General features: G+C 40.0%; 1 protein-coding gene across 1 annotated transcript in view; it reads right to left on the bottom strand.

Moving 5' to 3' along the window:
- The window catches only part of TMEM165 (transmembrane protein 165), a 36,827-nt gene extending 23,749 nt beyond the window's left edge, over positions 1-13,078 (bottom strand). The window contains exon 1 of the mRNA XM_077136913.1: positions 12,582-13,078. Coding sequence (XP_076993028.1) covers positions 12,582-12,791 — 210 coding nt within the window. The 5' untranslated portion in view covers positions 12,792-13,078. The remainder of the gene's footprint in view (positions 1-12,581) is intronic.
- Positions 13,079-21,417: the final 8,339 nt, after the last annotated feature.

Raw genomic sequence — 21,417 nt, 5'->3', positions numbered from 1 at the left:
TCATGTCTAACTCTGAAATATGTTCTACAACTAATTGTGGTGGTGTGCTTTGAAATTTATATATTTTTTGTATATATGCTATTTTTCACAAACGGAAAAAAAGTCATTGTGATAATAAAAAAATATTTAAGCCTTCTAGCCTACAATATTCTGGAGCAGCTAGAAGGAAAAATCTGAAAGGCTGGTATGGTAGCCCATGACAAACTCTGGGATCTGTCTTATAACTACTTGTTGAAGAGTGCTTTGAAAACTTAAAAAAAAAAAAAAGACTCATACAAGACCAGCTTCTCCAAGATTATCATCACCCTATCCTTTAGTGCTGTCACCCCTTCTCAGTATCAACAACTCAGAATGGGCATTGCCCAAATATCCCTATAGACTGGCAGAAGGATTAATGGAGAAGGAGGTGGTATAACAGAGAAAATAGTATTTAACAAACGAATATGATTGCTGAATCACCATATTAATATTCCTTCCAGCCTCAAGTGTTTTGGAGCAGTTAGAAGGAAAAATCTGAGATGGTGGAGTGGTAGTTGTCACAGTCAGGTTCATATGTCAACTTTGCCAGGTGGTAGTACCTGTTTATCTGACCGGGCAAGTGTTGGACTGTCTGTTGCGATTAGAACATTTCATAAAATTAAATCATGAGGTCTTAGTTCCTCCTCCAGAGCAACTACTAGGTGACCAGAAACAGTGCAGAACAGCTCCCGGGGCCACAGCAGGGACCGGACACATAGCGTACCCCAGTCTGGACCAGCTGGGCTGCCTGCGAGACTCTGCTGCGGTGAGCTCCCTGGGGCCGCGGTGGTCGGCGACCGGCGCCCCTCCCTGATGGGCGGCTTCCCGGTGCCCCTCCCCCACAGGCGGCTTCCCAGTCCGGCAGCGAGTCTCGGATCAGCGACCTCCCCAAGCCGCGGCGGCCCACGGCCGGTGCCCCTCCCTCACAACTGGCTGCCCAGAGGGAGAGGAGGGAGTCTCCGACAGTGGCAAGGACTGGGTCCACCAAACACCAATAGTGGCATTAATAAAGCAGCCACAACATCTTTTGCTGGTGGGACCTGCAGACAGACAAGCGCCACATACTGGGCAGAATAAAAAAAACAGAGCCCACAGACTTCACAGGAAACTCTTTCAACCTGCTGGGTCTCACACTGAGGGAAATCTGATTAAATGTCCAGACGCCAGAAAAAAATAACAAATCACACCAGGAAAATTGAAGATATGGCCCAGTCAAAGGAACAAACCAATAGTTCAAATGAGATATAGGAACTGAGACAACTAATTCTGAATATACGAACAGAAATGGAAAACCTCGTCAAAAACCAAATCAATAAATTGAGGGAGGACATGAAGAAGGCAAGGGATGAACAAAAAGAAGAAATGGAAAGTCTGAAAAAACAAATCACAGAACTTATGGGAATGAAAGACACAGTAGAAGAGATGAAAAAAAACAATGAAAACCTACAATGGTAGATTTCAAGAGACAGAGGTTAGAATTAGTGAACTGGAGATGGAACATCTGAAATCCAAAAATAAACAGAAACTATAGGGAAAAAATGGAAAAATTTGAGCAGGGGCTCAGGGAATTGAATGATAATATGAAGCGCACAAATATACATGTTGTGGGTGTCCCAGAAGGAGAAGAGAAGGGAAAAGGAGGAGAAAAACTAATGGAAGAAATTTTCACTGAAAATTTCCCAACTCTTATGAAAGACCTAAAATTACAGATCCAAGAAGTACAGCGCACCCCAAAGAGAATAGATCCAAGTAGGCGTTCTCCAAGACACTGACTAGTTAGAATGTCAGAGGTCGAAGAGAAAGAGAGGATCTTGAAGGCAGCAAGAGAAAAACAATCCATCACATAAAAGGGAAACCCAAAAAAGACTATGTGTAGATTTCTCAGCAGAAACCATGGAGGCAAGAAGACAGTGGGATGATATATTTAAATTACTAAAAGAGAAAAACTGCCAACCAAGAATTCTATATCCAGCAAAATTATCCTTCAAAAATGAGGGAGAAATTAAAACATTTTCAGACAAAAAGTCACTGAGAGAATTTGTGACCAAGAGACCAGCTCTGCAAGAAATACTAAGGGGAGCACTAGAGTCAGATACGAAAAGACAGAAGAGAGAGGTGTGGAGAAGAGTGAAGAAAGAAGGAAAATTAGATATGATATATATAATACAAAAGGCAAAATGGTAGAGGAAAGTATTACCCAAACAGTAATAACACTACATGTTAATAGACTAAATTTCCCAATCAAAAGACATAGACTGGCAGAATGGATTAAAAAACAGGATCCTTCTATATGCTGTCTACAGGAAACACATCTTAGACCCAAAGATAAACATAGGTTGAAAGTGTAAGGTTGGGAAAAGATATTTCACGCAAATAACAACCAGAAAAGAGCAGGAGTAGTTATACTAATATCCAACAAATTAGACTTCAAATGTAAAACAGTTAAAAGAGACAAAGAAGGATACTATCTACTAATAAAAGGAACAATTAAACAAGAAGACATAACAAACATGAATATTTACACACCGAATCAGAATGCCCCAAAATACGTGAGGAATACACTGAAAACACTGAAAAGGGAAATAGACACATCTACCATAATAGTTGGAGACTTCAATTCACCACTCTCATCAATGGACAGAACATCTAGACAGAGGATCAATAAAGAAACAGAGAATTTGAATCTTACAATAAATGAGCTAGACTTAACAGACATTTATAGGACATTACACCCCACAACAGCAGGATACACCTTTTTCTCAAGTGCTCATGGATCATTCTCAAAGATAGACCATATGCTGGGTAACAAAGCAAGTCTCGACAAATTTAAACAGATTGAAATCATACACAACACTTTCTCAGACCATAAAGGAATGAAGTTGGAAATCAACAATAGGCAGAGTGCCAGAAAATTCACAAATACGTGGAGGCTCAACAACACACTCTTAAACAACCAGTGGGTCAAGGAAGAAATTACAAGAGAAATTAGTAAATATCTCGAGGCGAATGAAAATGAAAACACAACATATCAAAACCTATGGGACGCAGCAAAGGCAGTGCTAAGAGGGAAATTTATTGCCCTAAATGCTTATATCAGAAAAGAAGAAAAGGCAAAAATGCAGGAATTAACTGTCCACTTGGAAGAACTGGAGAAAGAACAGCAAACTAACCCCAAAGCAAGCAAAAGGAAAGAAATAACAAAGATTAGAGCAGAAATAAATGAAATTGAAAACATGAAAACAATAGAGAAAATCAATAAGACCAGAAGTTGGTTCTATGAGAAAATCAATAAGATTGATGGGCCCTTAGCAAGATTGACAAAAATAAGAAGAGAGAGGATGCAAATAAATAAGATCAGAAATGGAAGAGGAGACATAACCACTGACCTCACAGAAATAAAGGAGGTAATAACAGGATACTATGAACAACTTTACGCTTATAAATACAACAACGTAGATGAAATGGACGGGTTCCTGGAAAGACATGAACAACCAACTTTGACTCAAGAAGAAATAGATGACCTCAACAAACCAATCACAAGTAAAGAAATTGAATTAATCTTTCAAAAGCTTCCTAAAAAGGAAAGTCCAGGACCAGACGGCTTCACATGTGAATTTTATCAAACATTCCAGAAAGAATTAGTACCAACTCTCCTCAAACTCTTCAAAAAAATCGAAGTGGAGGGAAAGCTACCTAATTCATTCTATGAAGCCAACATCACCCTCATACTAAAACCAGGAAAAGATATTACAAAAAAAGAAAACTACAGACCAATCTCTCTAATGAATATAGATGCAAAAATCCTCAACAAAATTTTAGCAAATCAAATCCAGCAACACATTAAAAGAATTATACATCATGACCAAGTAGGATTCATCCCAGGTATGCAAGGATGGTTCAACATAAGAAAATCAATTAATGTAATACACCATATCAACAAACCAAAGCAGAAAAATCACATGATCATCTCGATTGATGCAGAGAAGGCATTTGACAAGATTCAACATCCTTTCCTGTTGAAAACACTTCAAAGGATAGGAATACAAGTAACCTCATTAAAATGATAGAGGGAATATATGAAAAACCCACAGCTAATATCATCCTCAATGGGGAAAAATTGAAAACCTTCCCCCTAAGATCAGGAACAAGACAAGGATGTCCATTATCACCACTGTTAATCAACATCGTGTTGGAGGTTCTAGCCAGAGTAATTAGACAAGAAAAAGAAATACAAGGCATCAAAATTGGAAAAGAAGAAGTAAAACTATCACTGTTTGCAGATGATATGATACTATATGTCGAAAACCCTGAAAAATCCACAGCAAAACTACTAGAGCTAATAAACGAGTACAGCAAAGTGCAGGTTACAAGATCAACATTCAAAAATCTGTAGTGTTTCTATACACTAGTAATGAACAAGCTGAGGGGGAAATCAAGAAACGAATTCCATTTACAATTGCAACTAAAAGAATAAAATACTTAGGAATAAATTTAACTAAAGAGACAAAAGACCTATACAAAGAAAACTATAAGAAACTTTTAAAAGAAATCACAGAAGACCTAAACAGATGGAAGAGCATACCATGTTCATGGATTGGAAGACTAAATATAGTTAAGATGTCAATTCTACCTAAATTGATTTACAGATTCAACGCAATACCAATCAAAATCCCAACAACTTACTTTTCAGAAATAGAAAAACCAATAAGCAAATTTATCTGGAAGGGCAGGGTGCCCCGAATTGCTAAAAGTATCTTGAGGAAAAAAAACAAAGCTGGAGGTCTCACGCTGCCAGACTTTAAGGCATATTAAGAAGCCACAGTGGTCAAAACAGCATGGTACTGGCATAAAGATAGATATATCGACCAATGGAATCGAATAGAGTGCTCAGATATAGACCCTCTCATCTATGGACATTTGATCTTTGATAAGGCAGTCAAGCCAACTCACCTGGGACAGAGCAGTCTCTTCAATAAACGGTGCCTAGAGAACTGGATATCCATATGCAAAAGAATGAAAGAAGATCCGTATCTCACACCCTATACAAAAGATAACTCAAAATGGATCAAAGATCTAAACATTAAGACCATAAAACAGAGGAAAATGTAGGGAGATATCTTATGAATCTTACAACTGGAAGCGGTTTTATGGACCTTAAACCTAAAGCAAGAGTACTGAAGAAAGAAATAAATAAATGGGAGCTCCTCAAAATTAAACACTTTTGTGCATCAAAGAACTTCATCAAGAAAGTAGAAAGACAGCCTACACAATGGGAGACAATATTTGGAAATGACATATCAGATAAAGGTCTAGTATCCAGAATTTATAAAGAGATGGTTCAACTCAATAACAAAAAGACAGCCAATCCAATTACAAAATGGGAAAAAGACTTGAACAGACACCTCTCAGAAGAGGAAATACAAATGGCCAAAAGGCACATGAAGAGATGCTCAATGTCCCTGGCCATTAGAGAAATGCAAATCAAAACCACAATGAGATATCACCTCACACCCACCAGAATGGCCATTATCAACAAAACAGAAAATGACAAGTGCTGGAGAGGATGCGGAGAAAGAGGCACACTTATCCACTGTTGGTGGGAATGTCAAATGGTGCAACCACTGTGGAAGGCAGTTTGGCGGTTCCTCAAAAAGCTGAATATAGAATTGCCATACAACCCAGCAATACCATTGCTAGGTATCTACTCAGAGGACTTAAGGGCAAAGACACAAATGGACATTTGTACACCAATGTTTACAGCAGCATTATTTACAATTGCAAAGAGATGGAAACAGTCAAAATGTCCATCAACAGACGAGTGGCTAAACAAACTGTGGTATACACATACGATGGAATATTATGCAGCTTTAAGACAGAATAAACTTATGAAGCATGTAATAACATGGATGGACCTAGAGAACATTATGCTGAGTGAGTCTAGCCAAAAACTAAAGGACAAATACTGTATGGTCCCACTGATGTGAACCGACATTAGAGAATAAACTTGGAATATGTCATTGGCAACAGAGACCATCAGGAGATAGAAATAGGGTAAGATAATGGGTAATTGGAGCTGAAGGGATACAGACTGTGCAACAAGACTGGATACAAGAACTCAGAAATGGACAGCACAATACTACCTAACTGTAATGTAATTATGTTAAAACACTGAATGAAGCTGCATCTGCGGTATAGTTTTTTTTTCTTTTTTTAATGTTTTATTTTTTATTTTTTTATTTTTTTCTCTCTATTATCGTTTTATTTCTTTTTCTGTTGTCTTTCTGTTTCTTTTTCTAAATCAATGCAAAGTACTAAGAAACGATGAATATGCATCTATGTAATGATATTAAGAATTACTGATTGTATATGTAGAATGGAATGATTTCTAAACGTTGTTAATTTTTTTAATAAAAAAAAAAAAATTAGGCCTAAGAGTCACACCTAAGAGAACCAGTTTTGTTGCTCTGATGTGGCCTCTCTCTCCAGCCAACACAACAAGCAAACTCACCACCCTCCCCCTGTCTATGTAGGAAATGACCCCCAGGGGTGTGGACCTTCCTGGCAATGTGGGACAGAAATCCTGGAATGAGCTGAGACTCAGCATCAAGGGATTTAGAAAAACCTTAGAATGAGCTGAGACTCAGCATCAAGAGATTGAGAAAAACCCTAGAATGAGCTGAGACTCAGCAACAAGGGATTGAGAAAATCTTCTTGACCAAAAGGGGGAAGAGTGAAATGAGACAAAATAAGCGTCAGTGGCTGAGAGATTCCAAACAGAGTCGAGAGGTCATCCTGGAGGTTATTCTTACACATTAAATGGACATCACCTTGTTAGTCAAGATGTAGTGGAGAGGCTGGAGGGAACTGCCTGAAAATGTGGAGCTGTATTCCAGGAGCCATGTTCTTGAAGATGATCGTATAATGATATAGCTTTCACAATGTGACTGTGTGATTGTAAAAACCTTGTGTCTGATGCTCCTTTTATCTACCTTATCAACAGACAAGTAAAACAAACGGAATAAAGATGGATAATAGGGGGAACAAATGTTGAAATAAATTTAGAGTGAAATGATGGTGATCAGTGAGGGGGAAGGGTGGGGGGTATGGTATGTATGAATTTTTTTCTGTTTTCTTTTTATTTCTTTTTCTGAATAGATGCAAATGTTCCAAGTAATGATCATGATGATGAATATGCTACTATGTGATGATATTGTGAATTACTGATTATATATGTAGAATGGAATGATCAAAAATTACGAATGTTTGCATTTGTTTGGTGTTTTTTGGCATTTTAAAAAAGTTAATAAATTAAAAAAATTTGGCTGCTAAAAATTTAAATGTTCACTAAAAAATGCATTCAACTATGTGATGATATTGTGAATTTCTGATTATATATGTAGAATGGAATGATCAAAATAGGAATGTTTATGTTTCTTACATGTTTTTTGGTATTTAAAAATAATAATAATAATAAAAAAGTTAAAAAATGCATTCAAAATTAAGTCATTTTTAACAATGAGGCTGTATATTTGTAAAACAGAATTATTGCTAGCCTTTATATAAAGATTTTGTTACAAATTAGTAACAAAAACACCACATTGTATTTTATAGAATAAGCAATGATTCCCAGAAGTCAAAATACAGCCAAGAAACATTAAAAATTTCTAGTTAAAAAAGTCATTTCCATCTATAATTTCCAGATCTCTTTTAGGTTATATAACGTTATAACATTTCAAAGTGTTCGATGTTGGCAAACATGCCATAAAACCCACTGCTAATCCACTCCTAATGATAGTACAATACAAATTTCTAGAGGGCAATCTGTCAATATGCATTAAGAGCCTTAAAAATGCCATGCCGTCTGACCCAATAAGTAGCCTAAGTATATTACCAAAGATAGAAAGATTCATGTGCACAAGGTATTTATGTCAGCATGACTAAAAATAAAAAAGTTAGACATGTTTCAAAAAATTACAGAGCAAATTAAGTAAATCATACATGAACTGTGAAGCTGTTGTGAATAACAATGAACCCTCACGATACATTAAAAGACACAAAGAAATATAGTATGACTGTAATGCTCTTAAAAAGGTATGTATATTTATAAAGTTGTATATATCAGTCCCTATTTCTGGATAAAAAGATATCTATGATTTTTATTTTCTTTATATAATATTTTGTATTTTCCAAATTTTCTAATGATCACCTAATCAGGAAAATATTAAACAAAAACAATATTAAAATATTCAGTGCTAGGAGGATACGGTGATATAGGTATCCACACACTGTTAACAGTGGTATAGACTGATACCACTTTCTGGAAAGGAATTTGACAAAGGTACCAAACGCTCTATAAATAGTCATTCTTTGACCAAGTTATCCTAGATTGCTTCCCTTTGGTTTTGTATATCTTTTCCAATTCTCCAAATCATCTAGGAGACATTTCCATTCCTAAAACCTGGAAGCTCACTGCTATCACCACTGTGGACTGGATTGGGACTGCATGTTTTTCATCCTCCTCTGTCCCAGCACAGGCCAAAATTCTCCTTCGCCTTTATCATCCGCCCCCTCACCAGAGAGGTTCAGGAAATCAGGATTTCAGAGGTATATGTCACAGAAAATTAAAGGAGAAAGGAATATAAAATGAATTCTATGGAAATTACAAAGAAAATACGTACCTAATTCCTGGTCACCAATGGTACTTGTTCAGTGCCGAGTGGGCCAGAAGCAGCCCCAGATAGTTCTACTGAGCCCAGGCCACTTATCTGCCTGGCTCCTCCTGGTACCTCCTTTCCCCAACAATCCATAAACAAGGCAATATCTATTATTTTATCCATTCCCCCGATCTATTTTAATAACCTATTTGCTTGACTACCCTCCTTTCTTTTCTGAAGCCAGCAGACTCGCCTTGATTCTCACCTGCTTTCAAATCAAAAGGTCAGTACTTTCTTCACTTTCCCACCTCCCCCCAAGATATCTGAGAGATTCAGACACTCTTCCAATCACATTCTATCCAGAGAGAAATTCGATTATCTCTTTTCAGTGAACTCTGTACATCACAGCTACATTTTAATAATATATCTTAAACATGAATGCCTATTCAAGTTTCAAGGATTATTTTCCACCCATTTTAGCAGTTCACTCTCATACAGTGCCATAAAAAAGCTTAAACTTAAATATCTTACCCCTTTAAAAGGTCTCCTACATGTGGTTACAAAGCAAATTAAAACTTTTAGATACTCCACAATGCTGAACACTTGGTTAGTTATTAAATCGTACCTCTACCAAGTAGACATAAAAAGGAAGTAACACATATCACACAGTTAAGAAAACACGTGAACATAAAACCTCCACCAACATACTATAGACAGAGGAAAAAAATACTGCAGCCACATCACAAAGGTACATAAAAATATCACTGAAACAACATAATCAGTTTCTACTACAATACAGAAGAAATTAGAATAAATTCCTATCTAAAAAGAATTACCAAGAATATATCAAAATATTAAAGGCAAAACCCAATTGTACCTGTTCCTCCTCACACTCCCAGTTTCAAAGACAAGGATCCTTATATGGATCAGTAAGTAAGAACCCATTTATATATGGTATCTTACCTCATAAATAAGATCCTATTTATATATGGACTGGAATTAGTTTAAGAAAATTTAGTTTCAACTGAATTATGAGACTCTTAGAAAGGATGGATGCATTAAAAGAGTTTGAACTAATGTGTAAGAAATGTCCTGTGATGATAAAAAGACGCAGTGCCGATCTAGGCAGAGATGTGCAGGAACTATGATTGCCTGGACAACATGACAAGCAAGGGTGAGAATGTGGTGCTCGGGTTTCCTTGTCTTCTCCCTTTTGTTTTCTTTTAAACTAACTTTAATCCATTATCAGATGTAATCATATTTCAGGCAGCAGCTGATAAAAGTCTAGTTCTGGGGTTGTTTTTTTCTTCAATTTCATCAAGTGTATCCTTTAGCACCTACCAAAAAAAAAAGGTGGATATATAGTATTTTTTTAATTTGTTTTTTTTTGGTTGAGTTTATTTTATAGCCAGTTTTTCCAGAGAGAAGTTTAATAATTGAAATAAACTTGAGATCTAATTGTAATGCATTTATAATAAAATATTTACTAAAGGCCAAGAATGGGCAAGGGCTTATGGAAGAGACAAAGATGAGTAAGACATAGCCATGCTCTCAAGACACCCAAAAGCTAGTGGAAGAGATAAAGCACATACACAAATTACTAGAAACCAAGGCAACAGGAACGTGAGTGTGTAAGCATGCCATAAAGTAGAAATAAAATGTTGAGTCTTTTAAGAAAGGGGAAGCTGGGCATCCGGATTAAAAAAAAAAAAACCTACATCAGCATACCAGCCAATCAACCGTCAAAACCAATAATGAATGAAATTAAATAGGTGAAAAGACTTCCAGTATGATACAAGGCTAAGAGCACTATCTAGAATACAAGAGACCCACATCTATTTCTGTTCTGCTGAGTACTAGCTTCTAGCTCTGTAACTTCAAACCACCATTTTTCCAAACCTAGATAATCTCTAAAAGGAAACAGTACCTGCTCTACCTGCTTATTGGGCTATTGTGAGAATAAAAGTAGCTCACAGAATCTTTATTTACCAACAACTTTAAATCCCAGCTCGTTTCCAATCAGGAATCGCCTATCATTTCTGGTGGGTAGTCCATTATCCTATTCTGGCCTAAGTACTTCCAGTAAAAAGAATTTCATTATTTCTCAAAACCAACTACCACATTTGAAACATCTCTAATTCTTGGGAAGTTCTTGCTTAGTGAAACCAAAATTTGCCTCTCTGAAATTTCCATTTGCTTGTCCTATACAGAAAACCAAAACAAAACAAACAAAAAGAATTGGAAAATCTTAACAAGGTAACAAGCAACAACATGGGAAAATGAAAAGTCACATTAAGGAGAGGAGAGCAAAATCATTTTTAACTAGGAAATTTTAGTTAGGTATCTGCCAGTCCTTGAAAAGTAGAAAGGGTATTGACAAGTGAGCTTCTAAATCTAGGTTTTTTTTTTTTCTTTTCAGTTTTTTTTAAAGTAGTATTAAGAGATTGTCACATACCACAAAATCCATCCAAAATGTACCATCAATGGCTTTTAGTTAATTCACAGAGTCGTGCATTCATCACAATTTTAGAACCATTTTCTTTACTCCAAAAAGAAAAGCCTCATACCCCTTAGCAGTCACCTCTCAACTCCTCTTTTTCCAGGCCTACATAACCACTAACCTACTTTCTTCTCTATGTTGTATTTACATTTTATATAAACGTATGATAACAATGTGTTGTTCTTTGTGTCCAGTATCTTTCATCTAGCATAATGGGTTTTAAAAAATTTTTTTTAATTTCCTGAAGTTGTAGGTTTACAGAAAAGTCATGTAAAATCTACAGCGTTCTTAGGGAGGTTTTTTGTGGACAAGCTGGAGAGCACACGGCATGTTCCAGGAAGTGCTTAAGGCACATTTTGGTTTGAGTACAGCATATGTGAAGGGAGTGGTGGCTGAAAAGACTGGAAGTTGGCTGAGGCCAGATAATGAAGAAACCTGAATATCCTGCTAAAGAAGCTGGACGGAAACGTGTAAGCAGTGGCAACTCACTGAAGATTTCTGAGAAGTAAGACGGATGAATTCAACGTTAACGAATAGCCAAGTGACAACAGGTAAGACGTAGACTAGAATGGGAGTAGGGGTTTGAGCGCCAATCCTGCGCCTACCAGAAGTAATAAAAGGAGGGTCTAAACTGGTGGACGGAAATTTTAAAATGCGGTCAAGGTTTTGAACACAAATGACTAAGAAGCGTGAGTATTAACATAAATTCAGAAATCAATCTTTATCTATTCAGTGAAGGCTAAAATTTACAATTCCAATCAACTTTTATATTTTGTTTTGGCATCCACACCACTGCAGCACTCCGTACTGGAAAAACTGATTATTCATTTGCGTTCCTAAGGGCTACGTCCTGCAAGCCGAAGCACGTTTTCAAAAAGTGAAAGTCACAGTTCATAATTCATATATGGTTGGCAAAAAATCGCTGGCCATGCAAAGACGAATTTGGACAAGCAGGTTTGGATAAGCTGTTTCAAACAGTGAAATGGCCGATGTTATTATCCTCAGGGAATACAGCCTCCCAGCTCGCCCGCGGTTAAAAACTTTCTACTTGGGATGAGTATGTCTGTCCAGCTACTCTCTGATACAGATGATCAAAAAGAGGCCTTTCCTCAGCAGCATCTTTGTCCTCCCCGAATTAAAGGTTTCAGGAGGTCCCCTCCAGGGCTTTCCACATCCTCAGGCCCCACAAAGAGCCAAGCGAGGCCAGGTCTGACTAGGAAGCTCAGTCCATCGACTTCCACCCGAGAGCAGGGGCCAGGCTCCCCTCCCCCAGCCGGCAGCCGCGGACCCAGCGCGGTGCTCTCTGCGGCTGGGAGCCTGGTACCCGGTTGCGCCGCAGCCTCCAGAGTCCCAACCCCCCACCCCCACGGCGCCGCGCGGAACCGCCCGCCTCCGCCCGTCGCGCTCACCTCGCCCCGGGCCGGCTCCGGGCCCTGCACCGCCGCAGGCTGCGGCTGTAGCTGCAGCTGCTGGACAGGCGCCGGCGGCTCCTTGTTCCGGTGGTTAGGGTCTTCGTCGGGGGCGGCTCGGACCCCAACCCGGGCCGACAGCAGCGGAACCAGCAGGAGTAACAGCAGCCCAAGCCCAGATGCCCGATCGCTCCTCCCGGCCGCCGCCATCCGGCCAACCGAGACGGCCGCGCAAGGGCACAGTAGGAAGAAGTGCCGGCGACTGGAAGCCCTGGCCTCGAGCCGCCTGCGCGGCGCGGCCCTCGCGTTCTGCACACCGTGCCGCCTCTCAGTGAGGAGCTGGCGCCATGGGGAAGGTGGAAGAGGCCGACGCGCGGCGTAAGGGCAGACCCGCGACAGCAGCCGCCGATACCGCTTCCTCCGGGTCAGGCGGCGACAGCACAAACCTCGGCCAACTGTCTCAGCTCAGCCCTGCCCCAACTCTTCTGGGACCCGCCCCCTGCTCGTGACGGCCTCCTATTAGCCGGGCGTCTGCCTCGGCGTCGTGACGTCGTCGGGCAGGTTGAGGTGCGGTTCGCGCCCTCCTATCATTGGACAGGCCGCCCCAGGCAGGTACCCAGCGGCATGTGACCTTCCTTTCCTCGGCATCCTTCCCATGCTCCACGCGGCGTCCCGTTCCTCTGTCTCTGTGCCCCAAGGTCCCAGGTCTCCATGGCTCTTTACTTCTGCTTCCTCGTGAGCCTTCAGCTCTAGTATCTCGCCCGGCCTTCTTCTGCTCTTAGCCTTTTCTAGATATCTGACTGGTTCAAACACCACTAGTTACGTGGCATTGATTGGACATTTCTAGACTTGTTTTAATTGGACATTTTCTTGGCCTTGGTAAACTAGCAGCTTATTAAATTCCCCTTTTTAAAAGCCATTCTGATTCTGGTATATTGCATTCCAGCAGCTAGCAAACTAGAACACCTCACAAGCCAGCAATAACAGAAAACCTAAATGTCCAAGCTGTCACCCTCCAATTCCCTCCCTTTAAGCATACAGGGGTTGCTATGCTTAAGCTTAAGGGTCCTGAAAAGGAGTCCAGTGGCTCAGTCTAGCAACTGAGTCATAAGGGTGAATGCGGCAAGAAAAACTGGCCATATGTCCATGATTCCTTTCAGACCCCTTAGATACTCGGCTTATTTTTTAAGATGGGCTGCCCAAATCCCAGAGCTCTCTCACAGGAAGGACTTCTACTCAAATTCCCAGTCACCTCAGAATATGAAGCAATGAAGACTTATGAGTTATAGCTGCTAGAAGCTGAAAGCTCTGACTTTTCAGTGTGAGGTAGCTCTCGGGCAAGGTAGCCAAGCTGTTTAGCAGATATAAAGTAAACGGAGATAGAGCATCTCCCCAGTGGGGAGCCAGTGCAGCAGGCTCAGTGTGGTGTCAGGGACTGGACTAGCATGGGGTCTTTCTAGCATGCTCAGTGTCACCCTGAGTCTAGGGACCCTTGGTCTCTACCAGTCTAGGATCCAGCTGTCAGATTCCAAAGTGATCAGCTCTTTCCCTTCCCGCACATTTACCTCCTGCAAGAATTGCTGGTTTCAGGGGTGCTAAATCAGGACTGGCTCCAGCTTTCACCACCTTAAAGATTTCCAGTCATCATCCTTCTGTCTCTTACTGTTGACTACCACTCTTTAAAAACAAAAAGAAAGAAAGACTAAAAACCTAGGAGATTTCCTGATACTTTCTTGGAGAAAAAAATGGAACTGTTTACTCGACCTGTACTCGTTAAGTGTGTAGGAGACTATCTTCAATAATTCTTAAGGAAATTTACTTTTGTCCTGGGCTTTATAGATATAGTTTCAATAAATGTGATCACTGCACTGCCCCTTCTGGTAAAAAATTCTACTTCATGTGCATTACACAATATTTTGATGTATTTTTATTCCTACCTTCTTACTGGATCTTGAGCTTCTAGATGGAAAGGTTATGTCTTTTATCTTTATATCTAACACAGTAATGGAGATAGTCATGGTTTTAGAAATAGTAGTAGGAAACCTTTATTGAGTGCATACTCTGATCTGGACAACGCACTAAATGTTACACATGAATTATCTCATAAGGTAAGTACTATTATCCTCATTATTACAAATGAGAAATCTGAGACATAAATCATGAAACTTACCCAAAGGTACACAGCTGGTGAGTGGCAGAATTGTGCTTGATAACTGTATAAGTCAAGGTTCTCCAGAGAAACAGAATCAACAGGATATATGGATGTGTTCATATATATATATATATATATATATATATATATATATATATATATACGCACATGAACATATGTACATATGAAATCTCGTATATATATATGAGATTTATTATAAGAAATCAGCTTATCTGATTGTGCAGGCTGGCAAGTCTGAATTCCATAAGACAAGCAGCAAGCTGGAAATTCTGATACAGTTGAAGTTTTGAGGCTAAAATTCTTCTGACCTCTGGAAGAAGGTCCTGCTGTTAAAACCTTAAGATCTCTCACCAATTGGATGAAATCCACCCACATTATGTGGAAAGGGTGCAACCTTCTTTACTTAAGGCCAACTGATTGTAGATGCCAGTCCCATCTACAAAATACCTCCATTGCAACAAGTGGGTTAGTACTTAACCAAATAACTGAAGACTACAACTTAACCAAGTTAATATATAAATTAACCATCACAATATATTTGTTAAACTTAACTGAGCCGTACTTACTAAAAATCCAATACAGGTATATGAAAATCCATACATGAAAAACCATCCAATCAATCATGAATGTTTCCATTACCTATTTAGAGAAGAATGCCCTTTTTCTTCTCCTTTTCATGAGGAGCAATATTTCCTAGTCTGTTGTAGTACCTTAATCATTCCACCTCTAATGATGTAAATGTGGAAAGAGTAACTGGCCGTTCTGAGCTTAGCTCTGCTGCCTTCTTTCTCTTGCGAGATGCTGCCCACAGGGAAAAACATTCTCTGCTGCTCTTCCACACCTGCCCTAGCCAGCTGGTGCCTTAAACTGGGTGAATATGGCTCTTGATTCTGGAATTCAGTTTTAGCCAGCCCACCTTGCTACCAGACCTAAAGTCACCACTTCCAACCTACTGTCTGTTTCACTCTTTGTTTTCTTCCCCAACTTTTCAGAAATAGGGAAGAGGGGAGCTATCTCCTGGGTTCTCTCAGAAAACCCCACATAAACATAAAAGGATGCATTAAAGCTTTTTTGTTTAAAACAGTCCACAGGGTAAAGGCCAAGGCAGCAGATGAGTTATGGGAAAGAAACAGGGGAAGCAGAAATTAGAAACTTCATGCTAAGAGTCAACTGAGGTACATTCAAAATTAAATAGAAGGCACTTGGAAAACAGAAATGTAGGTTAATGGCGAATAGCAGTTTGCAGCAGGTGTACAAAACCTGACCTCAATTCTTTAAAGTACATCTCCCACAGGCAGCCCAAAATTCTTACGAGGATGAAGATCCAGGCACTTGTGGGGAGCTCTCCTGGTCCAGAAGAAAGGAGAAATTGTCCTCTCAGGCCCATTCATGGACTTTCCTAGGTTTCCAGAAGCAGACTGAGAATTAAAAAATAAATAAATAAAGAGAGAGAGAGAGAATGCTGAATAAATGGTTGCACTCATTTATCTAGCTATTTGCTTGCCATCTCCGTTTGGATGTTACACAGGCATTTCAGACAAAGCATGACCAAAACAGATCTCTTGATTCCCCCTAAAACCTTATTCTCACTCAGGCTTCCCCATCTCAGCAAATGGAACCAGCATCCTTCCCTTTTTGAATTCATCCCATTCTCTCAAGCTTACACACACACCCCACATCCAATCCACCAGCAAGTTTCATCCTCTTACTTCTAAACTGGTTCCTGAATCTGTTCACATCTCTCTAGCTCCACTGCTACCACCTTGTCCAAACAGGTGTCATTTCTCACCTGGACTGTTAAAAGCCTCCTCATTGCTCTCCCTGCTTCCCAATTGATTGCCAATATATAACTTAACTGGCAGCCAGGTTGAACTTTCAAGATTAAAATTTATAATTGTATTCCCCTGTTTAAAACTCCCTATGGCTTCTAAATGAACTTAGAATAAAGTCCAAACTTCCTATCTCAGAATGGAAATTCTAAGTGATCTGGCCCTTACCTTATGTCTGACCTCATCTTCCCTACAATGCCCAACCTAGATATTTTCCTCAGGACCTTTGTACCTGCTGTTTCTCTTCCTCTTTCCTCTGATCTTCAAATAGCTGGTAAATAGCATGTCTTCAAGAGAAGCTATCCTGTTCTATCCATTTTAAGTACACCCCTCCCTTCATCCTTGTACCCCTCTATCTCATCTTCTTTTCTGTTTTAACTTCTAATTTTTTTAGTTTTGTTTTTCATGCACTTGTGCTGATTTCAAGCTATATGTACCCCAGGAAAGATCATGTTCTTAAAAGCTAATTCATTCCTGTAGGTGTACAATTATTGTGGGCAAGACCTTTTGGACCTTGTGATTAGGTTATTTCAGTTGAAGCGTTCTTCCAGAAGTGCACTCCTCTTACTGGAGTCCTTATAAGAAGATAAAAGACAGAGAGAAGACACAGAAAAAAGCTCCAGAGAAGCTGAGGGAGGAAGTCACTGAAGCCAGAATGTGGAAGCAATGAAACACGGGAGAGAAGGGAGAAACCAGCAGATATTGTCATATGCCTAGCCATGTGACAAAGGAGCTGAGGACTGCTGGTAGCCGATCTTCAGGGAAAAAGCATGGTCTTTTGATGCTGTGATTTGGATGCTTTCACAGCCTAGGACTCGTAAGCTTGTAGATTAATAAATCGCCATTGTAAATGCCAACCCATTTCTGGTATAATGCATTTCATCAGCTTTAGGGAACTAAAATAGCACCTGTCACTCTCTGAAATTATCTTCATTATCTAAGTGTTAGATATTATATATTCATTGTCAGTCTTCCCCAACTAAACCAGAGCAGGAATTGTGTCTTTTTTGTTGTTTATTTGTTTGTTTACTGTATTCACAATGTCTAAAACAGTGCCTAGACAGTAAAGACACTCAGCTATGAATGTATCATTAGTAGTTTTAAGTCTGAAAATTAAAAGACAAAGACGAATCTAGATAAATACATGATCTTACTCAAAGACACAGATTTCTGATTTTGTCACAGCTTCAGCTTCAAATATTGGCCTCATTCCATACCCACACATTCATCCCAAAAAGCCTAAGCAGGTTTGAAGAGACTTTGATGCTGTCATGGTCAGGTTCATGCATCAACTTGTCCAAGTGGTGGTACCTGTTTATCTGGTTGGGCAACTGCTGGGCTGTCTGTTGTGATGAGGACATTTCATAGAATTAAATCATGATCACATCAGCTGTATCCACAGCTGATTCCATTTGTAATCAGCCAAGGGGAGTGTCTTCTGCAATGAGTAATGCTTAATCTAATCACTGGAAGCCTTTTAAGGAGGATTCAGAAGAGACAGTCTCTCTTCCTGCTTCGGCCAGGGAGCCTCTCCTGTGGAGTTCATTCAGACTCTCCATCAGAATTGTCAGCTTCATAGTCTGCCCTGTGGATTTTGGACTCGGTGTTCCCACAGTTGCATGAGATACTTTAACAAATTTTCTATTTGTGAGTGTTTCCTGTTGATTCTGTTTCTCTAGGGAACCCTAAGTAATACAACTTGGTACCAGGAGTGGTTCATAAGAAACAGAATCTAAAAATGGGTTTTTATGAATGGTTTTCTACTCTGACTGGACTCAAAGGCACTAAGGACTCTGATTCCCATAATCAGAATGACACGTCCAATCCATGGAATGAGTTGTCAAAGGAGATGTGCTGGTTTGAAAGGAAGCATACCACCTAGAAAAGCCATGTTTTAATCAAAATCCCATTTCATAAAGGTAGAATAATCCCTATTCAATACTGTATACTTGAAACTATAATCAGATCATCTCCCTGGATGATGTGATTTAGTCAAGAGTGGTTGTCAAACTGGATTAGGTGATGACATGTCTCCACCCATTTGAGTGGGTCTTGATTGGTTTATTGGAGGCCTATAAAAGAGTAAACATTTTGGAGAATAAGAGATTCAGAGAGAGCCAGAGGAGAATGACATAGCCACGAGAAGCAGAGTCTGCCAGCCAGCAACCTTTGGAAATGAAGAAGGAAAACACCACCCAGGGAGCTTCCTGAAACAGGAAGCCAGGAGAGAAAGCTGGCAGATGACACTGTGCTCACTATGTGCCCTTTCAGCCGAGGGAGAAACTATGAATGTGTTCACCATGTGCCTTCTCACTTGAAAGAGAGACCTTGAACTTCATTGGCCTTCTTGAACCAAGGTATCTTTCCCTGGATGCCTTTGATTGGACATTTCTATAGACTTGTTTTAATTGGGACATTTTCTCGGCCTTAGAACTGTCAACTAGTAACTCATTAAATTCCTCTTTTTGAAAGTCTTTCCATTTCTGGTATATTGCATTTCGGCAGCTAGCAAACTAGAACAAGAGATAATCAAAATATCACCATTTGATTCTCCTAATGCTTCACTTGTATAAAGCCAGGTTCTGAGGGATAGTGTCTCTAAAACTTTACAGAGTTTTGTGGAAATAAGAGGTACAGAGATGTTGGCTGGTTGCTGTTAGATACACTGGATATATTAAGGAGTGAAAGGTATGGGCTTATGGCTTCAAACAAGAAACTTAAGTGCCATCTGACAGATGTAGAAGTTTTTATGAGTATTCTGAAGGAAAATCTTATTTCCTGTAGCCATAGACTTGAGATCTCTGAAAATCAGATGCAGAATCTTATTGTTAGAGTAGCAACTTTACAACGTAAATGGAAATCTTAATGTTGCACAGTGTCTGCCATTAAAGTGAGGGCATTGATTGGAAAGGAGTGGGACCCTGAAAAATGGGATGGTGACATATGGATTGATAATGATGTCAGAGGTGAGGTTGAAACCCTAGGTCATGCTGAGTTTTCTCTAGATAACCCTGTAATAGTCTGCCATGAGGACACAGCCTGCCCATCTCCAACCTGCTTTGAGGAGTTGGCCACCCAACCTCCTCCTAGAGGGATTAACCCTAGAGGGATCAATCCTGTTTCACCAGATGAAACTGCAAATGAAGGCCCTGAAGCAAATGGCTTGGAAGATATTTCTAATTCTTTACATGACCCACCCTCACCACCCCTCATTTCTTCCAGACCTATAACTAGACTAAAGTCCCAACAGGCCCCTAAAGGTGAGGTACAAAGTATCACACATGAGGAGGTACATTATAGTCCAAAAGGATTGTGTGAGTTTTCCAATTTATATAGACAGAAATCAGGGGAATATGTGTGGCAATGGATTTTAAGGGTGTGGAATAATGGTGGAAGGAATGTAAGGCTGAATCAGGCTGAATTTATTGATATGGGCCCACTAAGCAGAGATTCTGCATTCAATGTTATAGCTTGAGGGGTTAGAAAAGGTATTAACAATTTGTTTGGATGGTTGGTTGAAACATGGATCAAAAGGTGACCGACATTACCTGAGGTTGAAATGCCAGAACTGCCCTGGTATAATGTAGATGAGGGGATCCAGAGGCTTAGAAAGAATGGAATGTTAGAGTGGATTTATCATGCAAAGCCTGCTCTTACACCCCAGGAATGTCTGGAGGATGCATCTTTTACCAGAACAGTGAAGAATAAATTTGTGAGACTAGCGCCATTATCCCTGAAGATCTCTGTAGTTGCATTTCTCTGTAGGTCAAATATTACTGTAGGAACTGCTGTCACTGAGCTGGAATCCTTAAACACAATGGGGATGACAGGGTCCCGAGTTGGCAGAAGCCAGGTGGCAGCACTTAATCTCCAAAGACAGGGTGAGGTTGGCTATTATAATAGACAGCAAACTCAAAGCGGTAGTCAAAATTATATGACACGCAGAGATTTGTGGCATTGGCTAGTAAATCATGGGGTACCTAGAAATACAATAGATGGGCAGTCTACTAAATTCTTGTTTGAGCTGTATAAACAAAAGAACTCTAGGTCAAGTGAACAGAAGTCTAACCTGAATTACAAAAACACAAAGTCACAGCCCCTTAATCAATTTTCAGACTTGAGACAGATTACAGACCCAGAGCCCCTTGAATGAAGGGGAGGCCAGGTCCTTTTGGGGGAGAACCCTGTTACACTGCCACAAATTCATACTGTTAATTTTCCTCCAAACCTTCCCCAAGGAGACCGATGGCCTTTTACCAGGGTAACTCTGCATTGGGGGAAAGGAAATGGTCAGATATTTCAGGGATTATTAGACACTGGTTCAGAAGTGACATTAATTCCAGGGGACTCAAAACATCACTCTGGTCCACCAGTCAGAGTGGGGGCTTATGGAGGCCAGGTGATCAATGGAGTTTTAGCTCAGGTCCATTTCACAGTGGGTCCAGTGGGTTCCCGGACCCATTCTGTAGTTATTTCCCCAGTTCCAGAATGTATGATTGGAATAGACATACTGAGCAACTGGTAGAATCCCCACATGGGCCCTCTAACTTGTGCAGTGAGGGCTATTATGGTGGGAAAGGCCAAGTAGAAGCCACTAAAACTGCCCTTACCAAGCAAAATAGCAAATCAGAAGCAATACTGGGTTCCTGGGGGACTGCAGAGATTACTGCCACTCTTAAGGACTTGAAAGATGCAGGGGTGGTGATTCCCACCACATCCCCATTCAACTCTCCTATTTGGCCTGTGCAGAAAACAGATGGGTCTTGGAGGATGACAGTGGATTATCGTAAACTCAATCAGGTGGTAACTCCAATTGCAGCTGCTGTTCCAGATG

Source organism: Tamandua tetradactyla, chromosome 19 (assembly GCF_023851605.1).
Source record: "Tamandua tetradactyla isolate mTamTet1 chromosome 19, mTamTet1.pri, whole genome shotgun sequence".
NCBI lineage: Eukaryota > Metazoa > Chordata > Mammalia > Pilosa > Myrmecophagidae > Tamandua > Tamandua tetradactyla.
This window is presented reverse-complemented; position numbering and strand designations above follow the sequence as displayed.